Raw genomic sequence first — 23162 nt, forward strand, 5'->3', positions numbered from 1 at the left:
GCAATTCTATTCCTCCACCAATGATTCAACCGAAATTTTGTCAAAATAAGCCCCTTGTACAAATCATTTTTGCAATATACTTATTCTGTCCAAACAGGTTATGCTGTTTAGGCATTGTCCTTTTTTGATGAAGCTCTATCAATTATGGTGTCCGGGAATGAAGATAGTTCAACCAAAGTCAAAAGATACCAATAAAATGTGTTACATTCCTTGGAAATTCAAAGAAATGAAAGAAAATGTAATTTTTGTTTGCATAATTATGATCCAAAGAATCACAATGAAAAGAAAAAACAATAAAAGGATTAAAAAAAAATAATAATTTAATGAGAATGTTGTTGTTTTCTTGAGTTGAAATTTAAGTTATACTCTCCTTTGGAGAATGAAAACTATTAGTCTGTGAAGGTCACAATGTAATTTAAACTCTTGTGTGTCTACAGGTTCGTGAAGCCCCAGTGGAGGCAGTCGATGTTGCTGTTGCGGCAACACCTGATGTGGAAGGAGAGTCTTCATCTGTGATTTCTCCCTGCTCCTCTCTTTGAAGACCAAGGGTGATATGACTCTGTAGGGCTGCTGGTGTTAGCCATTCTTTTGGAAGGCAGCTCTGAAGAAAAGGGATACAGGAGCTAAAATAAGCAAGGCGATTCACCCACCGGGGAATTTCTTTTCCGCACAACATCTAGAATATACAAGAACAACAGTGTTAAAATTGATGAAGGAAACTTAATTGTACTGAGTCAAGCATTTGTATAATGTGCAATGATGTTGATTTACTAAAGGCAAATAGACTTACGAACTTTTGCAAGTTGCTCCAGAGCCTAGTAAATGAGGTAGAGTTCTGCTGACTTACATCATCCAATCACGTGCATGCAAAAAATGATTTTTATATATTTTTTCCTTGCATGTTATTGGGTGTTCTGTGTAAAGTGAAGCTTTACCTAATTTATTACGCCCTGGAGCAACTGCACTTGCAAGGTGCAATTTTACTTTCAAAAGTACATAGGGGTTTATTTTCTAAAGCTGGAGAGTGCAAATCAGGCTCACTTCTGCATAGAAACCAATTAGCTTCCAGGTTTTATTGCCAAAGCTACCGTGCACAGTTGTACCAGATTCTGTGTGCACACGTTTTATTAAATCTGCCCCATAGTCTATTTGCCTATAGTAAATGAACTCCAATGTCTTAGCAGGCCCTATAATTTGGTTCTGGTACAGAAGTATTTTTCTGTAGAGGATTAAAGATGAACTCCAGGCTAAGCAAATATAATTTTATTTTTATATTGTCAAAATACAAGAGACATTTGTGTTGTTTCTTAAATCTTGGTGTGCTTTGTGTATTTTTTTCCAGATTATTGCAGTAAACTGTTTTAAATACTTAGGTGCAGTTCCCTTAAAAAAATAATTAATAGTTCATCATTAACCATAAAGTGCCAGTGCATATGTAAACAATAATATATTCAAGCAATACAAATCAATAAAAACCGTGAACATGCACGTTCATAGTAACAAAAAAATTATATAAGTGCAAATTCCATGCAATTTTCTTCCAGCAGGTGCAAGGAACAAACAGCAGAGTAAGGCCCCTTTCACACAGGGAAGATCAGTAATGATCCGCCCCATGAACCTCCGCTTGCTCAGCAGGGATCGCTCCGTTGATCCCCGCTGAGCCGGCGGACGACAGGGCGGTCCCCGCACACTGTGCAGGGACCGCCCTGTCTTTTCTCCGCTCTTCCCTATGGGGGGATCGGATGAACATGGACCGTCTGTCCGTGTTCACCCGATCCGATCCGCCAGACGGATGGAAAAGTAGGTTTTTCCTCCGTCACACTTTGGCAGATCGGAGCGGGTCGGATGTCAGCGGGCATGTCACCGCTGACATCCGCGGCTCCTATTATGGAGCACGGAGCGCCCATTCAGGTCCGCCTAAAAAACTGGCAGGCGGACCTGAACGGGCCGCCCGTGTGAAAGAGCCCTAAGTGTTTCTCCATGGGACTACTCCAACAAGAAACAATCAGCCTCTTACCAGATGTTATTGATCCCCTATGGCAAGGGAGATCAGTATGCGCTCAATATAGATAAGCTTCTTTAAACTGTCTGCTTCAGCCAGCACACTTCCCCAGATCTCCAAACCAGACTTAAAGAGTTAACAGCACGGCATGTAAAGTAAATATATCCTCATCTATAGAAGCTTACTTTTCCATTACGCAGTAGCTTCCTGTAATCAAGACCAATCACTGCTACTCTCTCTTCTTGTGTATATGCAACCTGTAGTTGGTGTACCTGTTGGGTTTCTCCCACTTCTCTGCCCTCTGTACAGGCTATGTACAGCACGGTGAAGATGCCACTTCCACTTTACAAGGTTATATCTGGGTTTGCAAAGCCATTTGGGACACACAAAGTTGATTTATAACCCTTGTGGATTTAAAGGAAAATATTTCATTACAAATACAACCCTCCCAATCTTTTTTTCAATTGTGGCGAGAAATAGATACGTTGTACCTTTTTTCCTTCATTTAAAGCGGAGGTCCGACTTAAAAATAAACTGTAGCTGCTGATTTTTAATAAGGACACTTACCTGTCCAGGGTGCCAGCGATGCCGAAGCCGAGCAATCGCTCGGGTCTCAGCAGGCCCGCCGCCATCCTTGGTGAGGGAATCGGGCAGTGAAGCCTTGTGGCTTCACTGCCTGATTCCCTACTGTGCATGTGCGATCCGCAGTAGCTTCCTGTAATCAAGACCAATCACTGCTACTCTCTCTTCTTGTGTATGCAACCTGTAGTTGGTGGACCCTAACACTGACCTGCCTCTCAGCCAATCGGGTCTGGTTACCCTCTCACCTGATTGGCCGAAGCGACAGGCGCTGTGATTGGATGCCTATCAGAGGACGGGAGAGACATGAGGACTCGGAGCGTGGAGGACAGTGCCGAGACAGGTAAGTGCCAAACGGGGGGTACACTTGCAGCATTTGATGGGGCACAGTAGCGGCAATTGTTGGGGCACACTGGCAGCAATTGATGGGGCACGCTGGCGGCAATTGATGGGGCACACTGGCGACAATTGATGGGGCACACTGGTGGCAATTTATGGGTCACAGTGGCAGCAATTGATGGGCACAGTGGCAGCAATTGATGGGTACAGTAGCTGCATTTGATGACACAGTGGCAGCAATTTATGGGTACAGTGGCTGCGCTTGATGGGCACAGTGCCTGCGCTTGATGTTTTTTCTTTTTCAGTTTGTTTCCGCCCCCCCCCAAAAATGTTGAGCACCAGTCGCCACTGGTACATATACAGTCCTAACCTAGTGTAGTGCACTAATTGTGCTTCATTGATCCTAATCCGAGCTAATGGATCCTACTGCTAAAGACACTTCTCAAGTTTTCATAAAATATACAGACATGATGAAAGTAAATCATCCAAAAAATCTAATAGCAAGGATGTGAAATGTGAAATTCACAATCAAAATTTATTTTAGGTAACTGTCAAAATAATAAAAGTATCCCTCTTTGAAAGCACACTAAAGATTCTGATAGATTTTGGCTTTTCCTCAGATGTCAGGTGCCCTTTTTTGTCAGCTTGAACTTCAGGCCTTGTATTTTAGCTATAGATGCCTCTCATTAGAAAAATACAAAGTGCATTTACTAAGGCTGTAATGGAATTTTCCTGACAGCATGGTAAGAGGAGGCAGCAATCAGAGAACAACATGTAAAATTGACTTTCCTATTTTTTTCCCATGTTTTGACAGCTGTGGGTGGATCCAGCAAATTGGCCTAACTGAGCAGGCTGGGGGGTGCAGGGACTGCTTAGGGCTCCTGAGCTAGAATGCAGCTGATGGTGTGTGGTACAGTGACATTAGTGCCAATGTGCTGATCCTGGGGCATTATTACTGTTTCCCTTTTTAAGCAAACCTTACATTCTAGTGGCCACAGTGAGATACGAGGTGGTGGATTTCGTTGAAGAAAAGCACTGCATGCCATATTTCTTTCAGCAACCACTGCCACAATGGGGTGGTGTAAATTAGCCCGATAGGAGACAAGGCATTTTTCCTTAGTGTCAGGACTCTATCCACAAAAAATGGTTCACATGCATTGAAACAAAGACCTGGCATTTCTGCCAGTATTCTACATGGTCGCATTAGATTGTGCAAGAATGTACATTGTGGATGCATTGGGAATGCACCAGACCACGGATGTGCACTGGCAATCGGCCATACCCACCCTCACCCAGGATTGGTGCCGAATGGCCTTTATAAGGGTGTTAGCTGCCTTCAGAGATTGCTGGTTGTTCTTAGGCTCTCCAGTCTGCTGCCTAGGGTTTCCGGACACTGGAAAAAAAGAAAACTCCCCCGGGGGGAAATAGGGAAGACACTGCCCCCGGATAAAGAAGCCACGGGCGGACCAAAATTTTACAAAACTGGTGTTCCTACTCTCTGCAGCAAGCAACTAAGTCTCAGCATCAGCAGGCAGCCGCCGCTCTGTTCACTCATAATGTCAGAGATTCAGTGGCGGTGGAGGATTGTGTCTGTGTCTCGACTCCCGAATGAATGGAAGCAAGCAAACATTCATTGATCGGCACTGGTAGGCTGCATTGATGGGCGCTGGTGAGGCTGCATTTGATAGGCACCGGTGAGGCTGCATTTGATGAGCGCTGGTGAGGTTGCATTTGATGGGCGCCAGTAGACTGCATTGATGGACCCTGGTGAGGCTGAATTTGATGGGCACTGGTGAGGCTGAATTTGATAGGCACTGGTGAGGCTGTATTTGATGGGGGCTTCATTAAAAAGGTGGGGCATATATGGGCAGGGCAAATGGGGTGGAGTCAAAATTAGGTTTCGCCTAAGGTGTCAAAAATCCTTACACCAGTCCTGCCTGTATCTGTGGATTCTCTGTTACCAACCTGGCTTGCTCTTGGACCCATATTCTGCCTGCCTCCTGGCTTGAGCCTGGCTTGCTTAACAGACTTGCTTTTTCTACTCACCTGTGTATTACTCTGGCTTACCCTCCTGACCATGCTTTGTCCCAACGTCCTCATCTAGTACTTGACCTTGGCTTTGAACAGTCTACGCTTCTGGCTTCTACTCTACTTGTGACCTGTTTCTTACCATGCCATGTGCCTCCAGTCATTGCATCAATCTTACTTGATCTGCTCCAGTATCTTGGCTGACCAGGGCTTTTTTTCTCACACAATAGTTGCAGGAACTCCCCGCCCTTTCCGAGTCACCCCCTTTCTCCGGCCCCTACCCACCTCCGAGCACTGTCCCTTGGTTCCATCCCCCTACCCATCTCCCAGTACCGCCCCTTTTAGACAATACAGAACCAAGTATCATTTGTATGGAATTTGGTAATGATATCAAGAAAAGTCGGATCCCCTGCAGCCAGCAACAATAGACCCTGCTAACAGCAAAGGATCAACTCACAATAAAATCTCCCCCCCCAGCAACAATACACTGCCGGCAGCATCAACAGATCTCTGCACAGCCAGCATTAACAAAATCTCCGGCAGCCATCAGCCAACAATAGACCCCTCCCCCCAACAGTAGATCTCGTTCAGCAACAACTGACCCCCCCCAGCAACTTAAGATCTCCCACCAGCAACAATAGACCGCCCCCTGCAAAAATAGATGCCTTCCAGCTAGAATAGATGCCCCAGCAGTGATCATCAATACCCTGCAGCACACCACAGCACCCCTTGTCATTACATACAGTCAGTCCAGGAGGTGCCGAAACTGCGTTCCCCCGCGTTCCCGCTGAAAAAAAGCCCTGTGGCTGACTACCTAGATGCCTGATTGACTATTGATAGCAACAGTTTTTATGGCTGCATCTTGAATTGATTGAATGACTTTTAAATTGAGCTTCAGTTGGACCTTAACCACTTCCAGTCTGGGCCAATTCTGACATTACCCTCCTCATGTAAAATTCTGCATTTTTTTGCTAGAAAATTACAAACTACTTAGAACCCCCAAACATTATATATTTTTACGCAGAGGCCCTAGAGAATAAAATGGTGAGTGTTGCATATTTTCATGTCACATTATATTTGTGCAACGTTTTTTCAAATGCAAGATTCTTGGGAAAAAATACATTTGGATGAAATGTAATGCACAAAAAATATATAATACACAATTGTTTGTTAAAATATAAAATATGATGATAAGCTGAGTAAATAGGTACCAAATATGTCACTTTTTAAAATTATGTACGTACGTGAAACCTGTAAAAGGTTACCAGTTTACAGTTACCCTGGCACTAGAATTATTGCTCTTGTTCTGACGTTCACAGCAATACCTCACATGTGTGGTCCTATCGCCATTTACATATACAATGTGTGCATTCACCTTTGCGTGTGAGCATGAGGGGACCAAGGCACTTTAAAAAGAATACATATTTTTTTATTATTTATTTTATTTTAAAAAAGAATAACACTGTACCTTAATTTTTTTAATCAACTTTATTGCTACCACAAGGGATGAACAACATCCCTTGTAATAGCATGGGCTGTGACAGGTCCTCTTTATGGAGAGATCTGGGGTCTATAAGACTCCATATCTTTCCTCTAACCTCAAAAGCATCAGATCAAATGGAGATCGGTTTGATCTGATGCTTTCCCAAGCCAGTAATAGCTGATGCCATCAGTCGCATTCTTACCGGGTTCCGATTGAAAGGGAGAGTCCAGTAAAGGCAGCGGCACAAGGGTGAACCCCCTTCCACCGCCTGTAAAAGTAATCCAGTGGCTGTTTAGCTGCTCGGATTACTTTTAATAAAAAGAGAATCAGCTGCAGAAAACATGATACCGGGATCTCAACTGTAGCTGCAGCCATGATCCTGGTATAACCACTATCCTAGTTTTAGTCCGTAGGGTTTTAATATTGAATTGGCCCACACTTTGCAGCTATAACAGCTTCAACACTTCTTGGAAGGCTGTCCACAAGGTTTAGGAGTGTGTCTATGGAAATGTGTGACCTTTCTTCCATTTGTGAGGTCAGGCACTGATGTAGGACAAGAAGGCCTGGCTCGCAGTATAATTCATTCTCAACCTTTGGGATGAATTAGAGCGGAGACTGCGAGCCAGGCCTTCTTATCCAACATCAGTGTCTGACATCACAAATGCACTTTTGGAACAATGGTCAAACATTCCCATAGACAAACTTCTAAACCTCGTGGATAGCCTTCCCAGAAGAGTTGAAGCTGTTGTAGCTACAAAGGTTGGGCCAACTCAATATTGAACCCTACAAACTAATACTGGGATGCCATTAAAGTTCATATGCGTAGATGAGGGGCGTTCTGCTGGAATGCAAAGAAGAAGGGGATTTGGATTCATTGGGCTCATTGTTTGTATGTGATGGGGGGGGGGGATGTGGGTTCTCCTGTGGGACTAGTGCCTCTGGAATAGTAGCATAAGACACAGATTTGTGAAGGAGACTGTTGTACTGAGCTGTGAATTTGCTGTGATTTTCTTTTCTGTATTGTTTTTTTGTTTTTGTTGTGTTTTTTCTCAGTAAACATCTTTGATTTAAAAAAAAAAAAAGTTCATATGCGTGTAAAGGCAGGCGCCCCAATACTTTGGACAATATAAATATATCAATAAAAATATATTTTTCTGAAATTGTATGCAATTCATTCATGTAATGATATTATATACAATATTCATTCCTGACAGTTCCTGATAGTTTTTCCCAAAAAAGCATCCAAGAGGCACTGGGACTAGGTTAGGTTAGGTTAGGCTGCTCACAAGAGACAGGGCTACCCTTCTCGGGGACCCAGCAGGTTACCAGAAATAAATATGCACCAATGGAAGGAGTGTTAGACCAAATGATACAAGATTTAAAATTAATTTATTGGTTTATACTCAAAAACCTTTCACGTGTTTCAGGGTCTCTTTTACGTACCAGCTATGATTAAGCACTGAAGCTACAGTGCGAAACGTTAGCTTTTGTTCCAATTTTTTTGCTGTGGCATGTTTATTTTGTGATCGATTTTAATTAAAAGAACATTTTTGGAGTGCAGCTATCCAAGTTTCCTTCGTATTTTTGCAGGGTCTCTTTCACATTGACTAAACCCCTGATGAATGGGAAATTTCTTTTGGCCAAGAAAACACGCTATGATATTTTTTAGTGTAAACTGATTAATTAATTTGGACCCTCATCATTTGGTCTGGCACTCCTTCTATTGGTATATACATAGTTAAAACATACCCTTAGGGCCCTTTCACGCGGGGCGGATCAGTAATGATCCGCCTCCGTGTGTCCGTAAGCTGACAGGCGGCTGACAGGGCGGTCCCCGCACACTATGCATGGAGCACCCTGTCTTTTCTCCGCCCTCCCCTATGGGGGATCGGATGAACACGGACCGTGTGTCCGTGTTCATCCGATCCGCAGACAGAAGAAAAAATAGGGTTTTCTTCCGTCCGCAAAATCGGATCTTTGCGGAGGCGGAGGCGGGTGATTACGGGTGACACCCGCAATCACATAGGGACCAATGTATGTCCCGTTTTTATCCGCAAACGGATGGATGAAAATGCGGACATACGGTCCGCACATGTGAAAGGGTCCTTAGGGTACTGACTCCAATGATCCATCTTCACTCTAACAAAATATGCGACTCCTTCCATTGGTGCATGTTTTGTTTGTTTGTTTTTATCTTTATAGTTTGTTCAGTGGTCTCTATGGGGTTGATTTACTAAAACTGGAAAGTGTAAAATCTGATGCAGCTCTGCATAAAAACTAATTCAGGTTTCCACTTCCAGGTTTTTTTTTCAAAGCTTAATTGAACAAGATGAAGTTAGAAGCTGATTGGCTACCATGCATACAGTGCCTTGAAAAAGTATTCATACCAGACTTGGTATTCATATTCATATCAGACATCCATTTAAAGACCTGAGACTGGGGTAGAGGTTCACCTTCCAGTAGGACACCGACCCTAAACATACAGCCAGAGCTACAATAAAATGGTTTAGATCAAAGCATATTCATGTGTGAGGCCCCGTACACACGACCGAGTTTCTCGGCAGAATTCAGCTAGAAACTCAGTTCAGAGCTGAATTCTGCCGAGAAACCCGGCCGTGTGTACACTTTCGGCCGAGGAAGCCGACGAGGACCTCGGCGAGGAAATAGAGAACATGTTCTCTATTTCCTCGTTGTTCAATGGCAAAAGTCGCCCCGCCGAGTTCCTCGGCGGCTTCCACACTGAACTCGACGAGGAACTCGATGTGTTTGGCACGTCGAGTTCCTCGGTCGTGTGTACGGGGCCTAAGAATGGCCCAATCAAAGTCCAGACCTAAATCCAATTGACAATCTGTGACAAGACATGAAAATTGCTGTTCACAAACGCTCTCCACCCAATCTGACAGAGCTTGAGCTATTTTGCTAACAATAGCAAATAGCAATAGTTTTGTTAACTCTCTAGATGTGAAAAACTGGTAGAGACATCCCCAAAAAGACTTGCAGCTGTAATTGCAGAGAAAGGTGGTTCTACAAAGTATTGACTCGGGGGGCTGAATACAAAATGCACCCCACACTTTTCACATATTTATTTATAAAAATTTTGGAAACCATTCATAATTTTTCTTTCACTTCACAATTATGTGCCACTTTGTGTCACATAAAATACCATTAAAATACATTTACGTTTTTTGGTTGTAACATGACAAAATGTGGAAAATTTCAAGGGGTATGAATACTTTTTTAAGGCGCTGTAGCTGCACCAGATTTTGCACTCTTCAGTTCTAATAAATTAACCCCTTTCTGTCACTTACCTTGAACAGCTTGATCTATATGTTGTATACAGTATACCGTATTTATCGGCGTATACTGCGCACTATTTTGCCCTGAAAATCAGGGCAAAATCGTGGGTGCGCGGTATACGCCGATACCCGCTTTCCCGCCACGAGTTTGAACTTGAACTTGAACTTGAACTTGAACACTTGTGTATCTTCGGGCAGTCTCGGCACCTCTCGCACTGACGTCCTGAGCGTACAGGACGTCAGCGCGAGAGCTGCCGAGCCTGCCCGACGATACACGAGTGTACTGCGCTCGGTATATGTCGGCGCAGTATTCAAACTCGGCGCGGGAAACGAGCGGGGAGGACGCGAGGACGCCGCAGAAGGACGCCGGACCCGACGAAGAGGACACCCGAAGCCGCAGACGGACGCCGGACCCGACGAGGCTGCCGATGGACGCCGCGCAAGACACCAAAACTGTAAGTACAAAACATCTTTTTTCCACAGGAATTCGGGCAACTTTAGGGGTGCGCGCTATACGCGGGAGCGCGCTATACCCCGATAAATACGGTATATAATTGTCGATAATATATATATATAACTGCATAGGATGCAAGAAAACCTTTGATATACGAAATTCTACTATTACCAGTATTAATCACATGCGGTTACTGGAATACAATTTTTTTCCAATAGTGGTTCTTTAGTTTGCTATAAATTAAAACAAAACAAACCCTATTTAGATTTCCATTTACAGTTGGTTTAGAAACTAAAAGCAAATAAACATGTGTTTTATGAAGTAGGTAATCATTTCTTTGTTTAATTGTTCCATATTTTCTTGACCAACATCAGCAAGAAGTCAATGTGAATATTCAGAAAATTGGCGCTTGCTGTGTTCAAGTCTTTCCCTTCCCTTCTATCTTTTTTTTACATCAGCAGCTGTCTTTTTATTTGAGATGCTATAATGTAATCATACTCCTCCAGATTTATTAAAATGAGAGAGCAAGCAGGGACATGGCTGCTGTGTAAAACGAGAGAGCAAACAGGGACATGGCTGCTGTATAACAGCACATAAGGGGCATGAATGCAAATCAGCGTGGTACGAGGCAGGTGGGATCACGGTGTCACAGACCTCAGCCAGAGCTGCAGAGAAGTGATTGCAGTTTTTGTGCATTAAATGGTAGGCGTTGCCCTTATACTCCTTCCCTAGCTCCTCCATGATGTTATCAATGTCTTCCTCTGTGAAGTCTGTTGTACCAAGGGCAATGGCTTCCCTGTAGAAGACACAAATGACAGAAATGACAAGGAGACCCTGTGACCACCATTAAAACCAGAACTCTGCAGCACACATATGTCAGCTAGATTAGGTAGAAGTGTCTAATTAAAGGTTCTATGGAAAGAATTGTTATAAAGTTTAGACATTTAATGTTTCTTAAAGTTTAGCAGTGACATTTCAGCATATTATTTCATCAGAAGGATTGGCAAATTACAACTTTAATGTTGTCTAAATATTTCCACCTGAGAATCATGCAATTCAGAAGACTTTACATTTGTGATTAATAAATTGTATGATGCTCTGCGAACTGGACCTGTCTGCAATTATACACTGCTGAAAAAAATTAAAGGAACACTTTTAAAATCAGAACTCCTGGTATATTGATCTGGTCAGTTAAGTAGCAGAGGGGGAGGGGTGTATACAGAGGGGGTTGTTAATCAGTTTCAGCTGCTTTGCTGTTAATTGAAATTAACAACAGGTGCACTAGATGGGCAACAATGAGACAACCTTCAAAACAGGAATGTTTTTTCAGGTGGAGGTGTCTGACATTTTTTTTCCTACTCATCTTTTCTGACTGTTTTTTACTAGTTTTGCATTTGGCTAGGATCAGTGTCACTACTGGTGGCACGAGGTGATATTTGGACCCTATAAAGGTTGCACATGCAGTCCAACTCCTCCAGGATAGCACATCAATACGTGTCATTGCCAGAAGGTTTGCCGTGTCTCCCAGCACAGTCTCAAGAGCATGGAGGAGATTCCAGGAGACAGGCAGTTACTCTAGGAGAGCTGGACAGAGCCGTAGAAGGTCCTTGACCCATCAGCAGGACCGGTATCTGCTCCTTTGTGCAAGGAGGAACAGGATGAGCACTGCCAGAGCCCTACAAAATGGCCTCCAGCAGGCCACTGGTGTGAATGTCTCTGACCAAACAATCAGAAACAGACTTCATGGAGGTGGCCTGAGGGCCCAACGTCCTCTAGTGTTCTCTGTGCTCACTGCTGGACACTGTGGAGCTCGATTGGCATCTTCCATTGAACATCAGAATTGGCAGGTCCGCCACTGGTGCTCCATGCTTTTCACAGATGAGAGCAGGTTCACCCTTAGGATATGTGACAGACATGAAAGGGTCTGGAGAAGCTGCAGAGAACTTTATGCAGCCTGTCAAAAAGAGAAAAGCATCCTCACATGTAGTGCGCATGTGGATGCACAATAGTAATACGTATGCCACGTCCTAAACAGATTTTGTAAAACGAAAGTAGACTATGGGCTAGTCATGGACTTTACAGGCATTGTATGTTGGTAAAGATACAGGTCAACACCAAAAAAGGAATTTATATAAAAATATTATTTATTACAAAAATATATTTTTTAGAGAAATTAAAAAATATATACATTCTCCAAGAGATATGCGACAGATCATAGAACAGCACAGCGTATGACAGGGATTATAGAGGCTAGAGCATAGAAGGTTTACATCGGGTTATAATATAATAACTTTAAACTTAAAGAGACATAGAAAATAAAGAATGATAATCAAAATCAAAACATGTGGTGCGAACACCCGCTTTGAACCATTAGTGTGTAATTTATCTCCTAGAGAGAGCCTGCAAAGTAATCCACTGAAGATCTTAGATGCTGACGCTGGACTGGTAGTGGTCCGACATGTTTCGCGCTTAACAGAAATGCGCTTCTTCAAGGGACCTGTTTAGATCAATGTGCTATAATAATGGAGAAGAGGACATAAATAAATTGTATAATTTGACAAGCATTGGTATATAAACGAATGTGTGAATTTTAGTTGAGTAGTTGAGATCACTGGGAAACATTGGTGCAGGTATAGAGGGACCCGAACACAAGAGATCACCAAAGTGTGCCATAGATGGAAATATGGAGCCCATTAAACCACAGAAAGACTGGTCACCCAAGAACCCGAAAGTCCCACTACAATGGAGACAAAGGGAACGATAGAAAAATATATATAGATAGATATAGCCAGGGGATATTCATATAGAGGCTTACCTGCAAGTTATAGAAGAGTACCAAAGAATATATATATATACTCTTTTGTACTGTGGATCCAGAGCTAGGTAATTAGTATCGTAGGCTATAAGGTAGCTAATAGAAGGGGCCAGCAAAGAGTGACCAATTAGATGGCCTCAGAAGGATGGTCTGGTAGGTCCAAAAAATAACTGCAAAAGATATATATATAAAAAATATATAAATGAGCCAATACCCAGAATAAGGCATTTAAGAATATTGTGAATGATTATTAGAAATAGATGGCTTACCACATTTGTAAACCAGCTGATTGAATCTCAGTGAATATTGAGAGTTATAAGAAAATATTCCCAGAGAGAGATCAAGTAGTTGTGGAGGTAACATCAAAGTGTTAATAGTATATAATCCCAATTTGGGAGAGGACCAGGGATACCAGGGTAATCCAACTGCTAAGACAATATAATATAAAATCAGAGTGAAGTTAGAGAAGGTCTGTCAGGTTAAACAGCTAAGAGATGCAAATAAATAGTAAGTTTACCTGGGACAAGGACTCTGGACGTGCCCGGATAGTACCTAAGCCTCCCGGGAGGCTAGGTTAGTAGGACGTAGGGCCGAACGGCCTATAAATAGTCCCCGAGTCCCGTATCGAATGAGCAATCAACTCGGCGCTGCCGAGTGACGTCATCGAGACTGGCCGCGGTTGATTCCAGAGTACGCGCGCGGCGTGTCAAGAGCGCGCGCGGTATCGGAAAACAGTGTACCACGTAACGATAGCGAAGGTCGCCATCTAGTGGGCACTAAGAGATACAGCCCGGATGGAATAGGCTTTATCTCACGCGGCCACATTGTGTGGAAAGGGGATCAAATAGGGCAGCACAGAGGTTACCGTGGATAATGGGAAAGAGTTGGGGGTCTCCAGGTCTGGTCCAACAGCTAATGCAGCAACTGTTCCCAGTGATCAACCATTATGTACATAAAAGGAAACAATTTTTACTATAACAAATAAATGTAAAATAAAAGTTTGGGTAATAAATCTCTAATAACGAAAAAACGGCAAAAATGGAAGTAAGGAAATACAATAATAATAGAGAAGTAAGGAACATATATTTTTAGAACAGCAAAATATATTAATAGCGTAACATGATTATTATCAAAACCAAAAAATATATGTAAAGGTATTGACTAGCAAATAGAAGGGGGGGCAAAAACCCCCATACTAACTCTAGAGTTGGAAGGGAAAAAGGGCATGAAAGAAGAATGGAAAGGGGAAGGAACTAAAAGGTTAAAAACGGGGGAAAAAAGGGGGGGGGGAAATTTGTATAATTTGATACCAATAAAAAGAAAAGAAAATGACAGATAGTGGCAAATGCCACAGAGTAACTATAAAAAGGACTTATATGATTGTGATTCATTAATACCTGGAGGTTGGAGAGCATTCAGGCGTTCAATCCAGTATGCCTCCTTTTGAAGTACCTGTTTGTCCCAGTCGCCTCCGCGACAATCTTGTGGGACAATGACCAGGACTATAAAGGAGACCACTGAAGTATTGAACTTATGATACAAGTCAAGGTGACGGCTGACTGATGTTATCATTTTCCCTTGGGAAGAATAGTATATATGATCCCGGATTCTATGTTTGAGATGTCTAATTGTCTTCCCCACATAGAACGCTTGACATCTACATGTCATAAGGTAGACAATGCCTTGTGTGTTACAATCCGCATAGAAGTTAGGGATGAAGGTTTCACCATTGGGTAGAGGAAAAGTTTTACCTTCTGAAACCCAGGGGCAGAAGGTACATCTGCCACATCTCATAATACCGTTGCCAAGCCGAGGTTGGCTGGAGTTGGTGCTGTAGTGACTTGAAGTTAGTTTATCTCTCAAAGAACGTGATCTTTTATATGTGATGTCTGGTCTTTGTCCGATGTAGTTACTGAGTATCGAGTCATTAGTAAGGAGTGACCAATGTTTGGTCAGAATGTTTCGTACCTCATTATGATGACCGGAGTATTGTGTGATAAACCTAACCGGTTGAGACCCCGGAGTAGGTTTTTGTTTAAATAGTAGACTAGTGCGGGATTGTGGTGCGGCCTTATTAAAGGCTTTACGTAGTTAAGACTTACTGTAACCCCTGGCTGTCAACCGTTGCTTAAGCAGATTGGCCTGTAGTATAAAATCTTTGGTCATGGTGCAGTTTCTACGTAAGCGGAGGTACTGGGCGTAAGGTAAACTTTTGAGTAGATTGGTTGGGTGTGCACTGGTTGCGTGCAACAGTGTGTTACCGGAGGTTTCTTTCCTGTAAAGGGAAGATCTTATTTTACCTTCAGAGTCTTTGGATATAGTCAGGTCCAGAAACGTGACCTGATCTGTAGAACTAGTGAAAGTGAATTTAAAATTTCGATGGTTCACATTAAGAACATCTATGAATTGGTGAAGTAGGTTACTAGAACCTGACCATATAATGAAAATGTCGTCGATGTATCTTAGCCAATTGATGACATGGCCAGTATACATCGACAACTTCTCATCCGAGAAAATTTCTCGTTCCCACCCCCCCAGGTACAGATTGGCGTAGCCAGGGGCACAACAGGTGCCCATGGCTACGCCCTGCACCTGGAGGAAGTGGGATTCTTTGAAAACAAAATGGTTGCGCATCAATATGAACCGTAAGAGCTCGATCACGAACTCAATGAAGTTCCATTGATAATGGTGTTTCTCACGGAGGAAGGTACGTGTTGTCGAGATGCCCAACTCGTGAGGGATGCTAGAGTATAGCGCCTCAACATCCAGTGTCACGAGGAGGGCATCTCGAGGCACGACCATATCCTCAATCTGTTTGAGAAGGTCCAGGGTATCACGGGTGTATGAAGGTAGGGAAAGTACATGGGGCATAAGTATCGAGTCAACAAACCGACTGGCATTCTCAGTAAGGGAAGCCTGTAACATCGTTCAGCATGACCGGTTTGGTGGTGATGGTCTGGGGAGGCATATCCATGGAGGGACGCACAGACATCTACAGGCTACACAATGGCACCCTGACTGCCATTAGGTATCAGGATGAAATCCTTGGACCCATTGTCAGACCCTACGCTGGTGCAGTGGGTCTTGGGTTCCTCCTGGTGCACCACAATCCCCGTCCTCATGTGACGAGAGCATGCAGCAAGTTCCTGGAGGATGAAGAAATTGATACCATTGAATGGCCCCCACGCCCACCTGACCTAAATCCAAAAGAACACCTCTGGGATATTATGTTTCGGTCCATCTGGTGCCGCCAGGTTGCACCTCAATCTGTTCAGGAGCTCAGTGATGCTCTGGTCCAGATCTGGGAGGAAATACCCCAGGACACCATCCGTCATCTCATTAGGAGCATGTCCTGATGTTGTCAGGCATGCATACAAGCACTTGAGGGCCATACAAACTACTGAGGACCATTTTGAGTTGAATGAAATTTCAGCAAAATGGACTAGCTTGCTGCATAATTTTTTCACTTTGATTTTCGGGGTGTCTTTGAATTCAGCCCTCTGTAGGTGGATAATTTTAATTTCCATCAAATGATGTGCCAACCTTTCATGTGTTAACATTACCCAGTCCATATCAGTATAGATATCCAGCATGACATTTTTGCCCGTTGAAATCTGATATGTTTTCAAAGTGTTCCTTTAATTTTTTTGAGCAGTATATATTTATGCAAATTGAAAAGAAATCATGATTTGCCTAATTTGAAAAGTGACACCTGTTAGGATATACAGGTTGCAATTACAGCAATGGAAGTAAGACATATACTAGGAATCGTTGTTAATATTTTTTTTTTTACCTGCAACTGACTTTATCCAAAAATTAGGATTCTGTTAATATTGAGATTGGCTCCATCCCTCCTCTCCAAGCTTACTTAATAGTGAAGATTTGCATATAACTTCAGCACCAATGTCTCTGGATGTGCACAGCATTTTATTAGGTGTATTTCAAGTAAATTCTAATGATGTTTTTTTTTTTTTTTTTTTATCATGTTTGGTTTGCCAGGTTTAGGAAAGGTTTACTTTAAGCCCATATCTTTTATAGACTATATGCATACTTCTATGACAGTTCTGTTGAAATAAAGTTTGGGGAGAGCTGGATATCAGTTAAAAATATATATCAGATTGAGTTGCTAAAAAAAGAGGCGTACCAATTGCCAAAAGGAAGCAGATCCTGACACACCAAGTGTTTCCTGGAGCTCGTCGTATGTAAATTGCATGGATTTGAATGGCGCAATGCATACATGTGCTGAAGAAAATGTCTTCTTATTCGGTACTGCGTCTGTTTTAGTGTGTAGACTTCTATGTCAGTCTTTTCTGAAAATGTACTCCCAATTATGTTTTCCTACCCTGAGTAGACCCTTTACTTACAAGAGCATCAGTGCTTCAGTGATTTTTTACAGTGATTTTTTTGTCTTGGATACTCCAACAGAAAGATTTCCCTTGAAGCTCAGTTTTTGTATTGTTTTTAATGATCTTGCCCATTTTGGGGGGGTGGGGGGTTCAGCTCCTCATGTTGCATTGACCACATTATAAAAAAAAGTAAGTATAACAATAGGGCGGTCCTTTTACAAGGCCACCCAGGCATCCAAGCCCAGTGATCTCACAGAAATATATACAAATCTGTCAAGCTCTCCAGCATTTGCCAAAAACTGATATATCAAAATGGACTGGACCTTTAATTATGACACTACGGAATCACAATGAAATCCTAATCAATATCAATCGGCCTACAGCAAATGTTTACAATGAGGCCGCGTACACATGATCAGTCCATCCGATGACAACGGTCCGAAGGACCGTTGTCATCGGTTAACCGATGAAGCTGACTGATGGTCTGATGTGCCTACACACCATCAGTTAAAAAACGATCGAGTCCAATGCGGTGACGTAAAACACAACGACCTGCTGAGAAAAATGAAATTCAATGCTTCCAAGCATGCGTCGACTTGATTCTGAGGATGCACAGGTTTTTAACCAATGCTTTTGCATACTAACCGTCGGTTTTGACCTATCGGTTAGGCATCCATCGGTTCAATTTTAAAGCAAGTTCTAAAATTTTTGACCGAAGGATAACTGACCGATGGGGCCCACACATCGGTTTGGACCGATGAAACGGTCCTTCAGTCCGTTTCCATCAGTTTTGACCGACCGTGTGTACGTGCCCTTACAGGTTTGCTTTAAGTCTTGGCATCAAGGCCTTGTGCAATTGTCTCTTTTAAAAACCAGAAAGCTGAACAGGACTGGCCTCTCATATTTATAGAATAGCACAGCTGATACACGGGCAGAACATTACTCAGTAGCAATAAATGTTCCAGTAATTACAATTCACCTTTTGGTATTTATCATTGAATACTAAAAGCAGCTGTACTAACGTCTTCTAGCACAAACTATTTTAATACAATGCATGCCCTGTAAAATAACTGTTGATTAAAGCTGAACTACAGGCAGAGAAAGATCACTATTTAATCCATTTATGAATTCAATAAAAAAAAAAAAATTCATAGATGTTGATGTACCGCTCTATGTGAGTAGGTTTGTCTCTTTAATTGTGTATTTTTATAACTTTTGTTCTATTTCTCCCCCTTTTTTTCATCTTTGGAAGCCGGGAAAGATGACCTATCTACCTTCTACATTTTGGGAACCCAAACTATATGCTTTGGATGGGTGGCTCCCTTTCATTCAGAGGGAGGTAAGCAGCAGCCTAGCAGCCCCACGCCTCCATTCTTTAGTACACCATGGCCTTTCCTATACCCCCAATTTTGAGACTACTTTCCCATGGGCCTTAATTCCCAGATGAAACGGTGTAATGCCTTTCAATATTATCACTCTCAACAGGCAGACATTGTCTTTTTGCAGGAGACCCATTTTACTGCTTCTTTTAAGCCATCTTTTCTTCATAAACACTTTCCTAATTTGTTTACTGCAAATGCAGAAAACAAAACAAAGGGAGTGGCTATTCTCTTTTCCAAGAATCTTCCCTTTACCCTGACTCAAGAAATGAAAGACCCTGATGGTGGCTACCTTTTGCTAAAAGGACCCCTGTTGTATACTCTTCTCTTCTATTATGCCCTATAATACAGTTCAGGTTGCCTTTTTCTCTAGCATGTTTCTCACCCTATCTCTACATTTTGAGGGCTTGGTGGTGTGTGGTGGTGATTTTAATCTAGCTCTGGACGTAATCCTCAATAAATCCAAACCAGTAGGGTCTCAGTTGCGCCGCCCGACATTGTTTGAAACTACTAAGATGTTCAATGTTCATTCTATTTCTCACAATGGAGAGATGCCCATTATTCCCATTATTCATTGTATTTGCAGAGTCTGTACCAGAGTCCTGGCTTTTGTTAGGCGTACAGTTTCTTTGTCTGATCTTTTAAGTTTTCAATAAAAAATATTGAAAGTCAATTTTTTTTTATTGTCAATAAAAGTGTAAGTATCTGAATCTGAAACAGTTGTCAGCAATAGAGCTTATCTGGCTTAGGGCTAGTGTACATGGACATATATGGTCCATGATAATGATCTTAGATATTTTCTCCCTATTTCTGCTAAGCAGGGGACCATACAGTTGGGATTTGATTCTGCCTACTGTGAGTACAGATCTGTGTCTCTGGGGGCCTGTCAAGTGAGGGCCACCCCTTCAGCTAGACGAGTCAGTGGAAGGGTGTCAGTAAAGGGGATGCTAGAGAGTATCCTGAAGATAATGTAGTGCATCAAGTCTGCTGCTAGTGAGAGCAAGAATTAATTTCTCCATACATGTGACAGTATGGTTAAAGCAGTGTTACTGCTTCCATAAATAATACAGTGAGACCAAGCAAGAGTTGTCCTCATCCTCTGTGAATAGTTCCAGATAGAATATCAAACTAATCCCTTCTTCCATCCAAGTTCCAAAATAAAATACAAAAACCCAAATTCCTTGGACTGGTCATTGAGTGGAGAGCAAGCGGGAGTAAGAGTGGGACAACTGGAAACCCCTAGCAACTAAAGTGGAAACCCCTTAGTAACCAGCTTCAGGTAACCAGATAGAGGACTTTTAAGTCAACACACAGCAAGCCCTACAGGGACAGTGCTACACGTGTAAATATTCTCTAGTACTAAACATGAAACTAAAATGCTTATGTTGATGATCATTTTTCAGCATCTACAATATCTTTCATGGACTTTCTGGCCTCTAAATAAAAAAAGATGTGGAGTTTCCATACACTGGTTGAGCTTCACAAATTTCATCAAGATTACTGGCTTAGCATTACCACAATGCTAATTAGGCACATGGTTATATGACATGCTTTGTATCAAGTGCATTAAGTGCATAAATGGTGTAAATTACAATTACTTGAATTTAAATGTTTCTCCAAGTTCCACTGCGCTGCCGGGTGTAATTTCGAAAATGCCACTGAACGGGTAGGGATGTCCTCCATAGGCAAATTCTGTAAATAAACAATTACAGATACTTAAAAAATGTTAACCAATAACCACTGAACAATAAAGGGGTATTTAAAAAGAGGTGTGAATATATATTGACATAGAATGTACTAAGTCACTGTTTCTTTGAAATAACTTTATTCAACTTCTTTGAAATCCAAGTAGATGTGACTGCCTAAAGCATATTTAAACCCAAGAAGTAAAATGTAATATATTGCAGGCAAAAATAAAATGTAAACCCAGACCAATTGTCTTAGGCCCTGTACACACGATCGAACATGTCTGCTGAAACTGGTCCGCAGACCAGTTTCAGCGGACAGATCCGACCGTGTGTACAGCCTAGCAGACAGGTTTCCAGCAGACAAAAGTTTTAAAGCATGCTTAAAACTTATCTGCTGGAAACCCGTCCGTCCGACATGTCCGCTGGTTAGTACGCGTAACCAACGGACCGAAATTTCCCGCATGAGCCGAATGGATTCGACGCATGCGTGGAAGCATTTTACTTCCTGGTTTGCGGACGTGGCGGCGTCAACGTCACCGCCACGTCACCGCGCTGTCTGTCCGCGGGGATTTTGGTTTGATGGTGTGTACAACCATCAGACCAAAATCTCCTAGCAGACATGTCTGATGAAAACGGTCCGTGGAGCATTTTCATCGGACATGTTCGAGCGGGTGTACAGGGCCTTAAAAGTAAATTATACAGGTCAGTCAAACTGTGTCTGCAAACGTTTACTCCCAAAACAGGCAAAAGGTAATGTTTCTACATCGACCTTCTAAAACGTAGTAAATATAAGAACTGACAACCAAGTGGCTACTTACATACCTTAGAAATTACAAACCAAAAACTTAAATGTATTATATTGGGATTTTATGTGATAGACCAACACAAAATGGCACATAATTGTGAAGTGAAAGAAAAATGATAAATGGTTTTCAACATTTTTTACAAATAAATATTTGAAAAGTGTGGCATGCATTTGTATTCAGCCCTCCTGTGTTAATACTTTGTGGGACCACCTTTCGTTGCAATTACAGCTGCAAGTCTTTTTGGGATTTCTTTACCAGCTTTCCCCACCTAGAGAGTAGCATTCTTGCCAATTCTTCTTTGCACAATAGCTCAAGCTCTGCCAGATTGGATGGAGAGTGTCTGTGAACACCAATTTTCAAGTCTTGCCACAGATTCTCAATTGGATTTAGGTCTGGACTTTGACTGGGCCATTCTAAACACATGAATATGCTTTGATCTGAACCATTCCATTGTAGGTCTGGCTGTATGTTTAGGGTCGTTTTCCTGCTGGAAGGTGAACCTCCGCCCCAGTCTCAAGTCTTTTGCAGACTCTAAAAGGTTTTCTTCTAAGATTGCCCTGTGTTTGGCTTCATTCATCTTCCCATCAACTCTGGCCAGCTTCCCTGTCCCTGCTGAAGAAAAGCATCCCCACAACATGATGCTGTCACCACCATGTTTCACGGTGGGGATGGTGTGTTCAGGGTGATGTGCAGTGTCTGTTTTCCCCAACACATAGCGTTTTGTTTTTAAGCCAAAAAGTTACATTTTGGTCTCATCTGACCAGAGCACCTTCTTCCACAAATTTGCAGTGTCCCCCACATAGCTTCTGACAAACTGCAAATGGGACTTCTTATGGCTTTTTTTCATCAATGGTTTTTGTCTTGCCACTCTTCCAAAAAAAACTAATTTGTGGAGTACACGACTAATAGTTGTCCTGTGAGCTGTGGATCTCTTCAATTCCTCCAGAGTTACCATGGGCCTCTTGGCTGCTTCTCTGATGAATGCTCTCCTTGCCCGGCCTGTCAGGTTAGGTGGTCGACCCTGTCTTGGTAGGTTTGCAGTTGTGCCATACTCCATTTTCGGATGACGGATTGAACAGTGCTCTGTGAGATGTTCAAAGCTTGAGAAATATATTTATAACCTAACCCTACTTTAAACTTCTCCACAACATTATCCCTGACCTGTCTGGTGTGTTCCCCCGGGCCTTTGTGATACTGTTTGTTCACTAAGGCTCTCTAACAAACCTCTGAGGGCTTCACAGAACAGCTGTATTTATATTGTAATTAAATTACACACAGGAGAAACCTAATTTACAAATTAGGTGACTTCTGAAGGCAATTGGTTCCACTAGATTTTAGATAGGGGTGTTGGAGTAAAGGGGGCTGAATACAAATGCACATCACACTTTTCACATATTTATTTGTAAAAAAATGTTAAACCATTTATCATTTCCCTTCCACTTCACAATTATGTGCCACTTTGTGTTGGTCTATCACATAAAATCCCAATAAAATACATTTACGTTTTTGGTTGTAACATGACAATATGTGGAAAATTTTAAGGGGTGCGAATACTTTTTCAAGGCACTGTAGGTTGCACTGTAACCAAAATTATGTCCTAGGATTTCCAAACATGATTTTCAAAATACACTTCAGTCGTCCAGACTGCATCCAAAGAATTTAAGGCAAATTCCTTTGGATGGACCGGTATAGGACAAAGAAACAAAAGTGCAATGTTTTTATTCATGTGAAAAGCTGATACCACCTTACCCAGAAAAGAAAGTCTTGTACACAGGTCAACCTTGTAGGCAAGACAACTTTACCATTTCGGAGGCTCTACATGCTGAACTACCTGATTCTTTGTCCAACCCAAGATGTGAGACTTTTCCAGTGCTGCTTGTGGTTCCCCCAATAAATTATATGGACCACCTCTGTGGCATTGTGTGACTGCAACTTTCCTCTATTAGA

The 23162-nt window shown here is 42.3% G+C and overlaps 1 protein-coding gene across 2 annotated transcripts in view; it reads right to left on the minus strand.

Moving 5' to 3' along the window:
* Positions 1-302: 302 nt before the first annotated feature.
* LOC120921199 (deubiquitinase DESI2-like) overlaps positions 303-23162 on the minus strand; it is a 115153-nt gene continuing 92293 nt past the window's right edge. Inside the window, exons 3-5 of one of the 2 annotated variants that reach the window (XM_040333920.1) lie at positions 20320-20413; positions 10836-10977; positions 303-601 (exon numbers count right to left, since the gene is read on the minus strand). In XM_040333920.1, the coding sequence (XP_040189854.1) occupies positions 416-601; positions 10836-10977; positions 20320-20413 (422 nt within the window). In that variant the 3' untranslated portion in view covers positions 303-415. Of the gene's footprint in view, positions 677-10835; positions 10978-20319; positions 20414-23162 lie in introns of both variants that reach the window. The other variant, XM_040333919.1, reaches the window with a different exon arrangement.

The sequence above is a fragment of the Rana temporaria genome, chromosome 13 (assembly GCF_905171775.1).
Source record: "Rana temporaria chromosome 13, aRanTem1.1, whole genome shotgun sequence".
In the NCBI taxonomy this organism is placed as follows: Eukaryota; Metazoa; Chordata; class Amphibia; order Anura; family Ranidae; genus Rana; species Rana temporaria.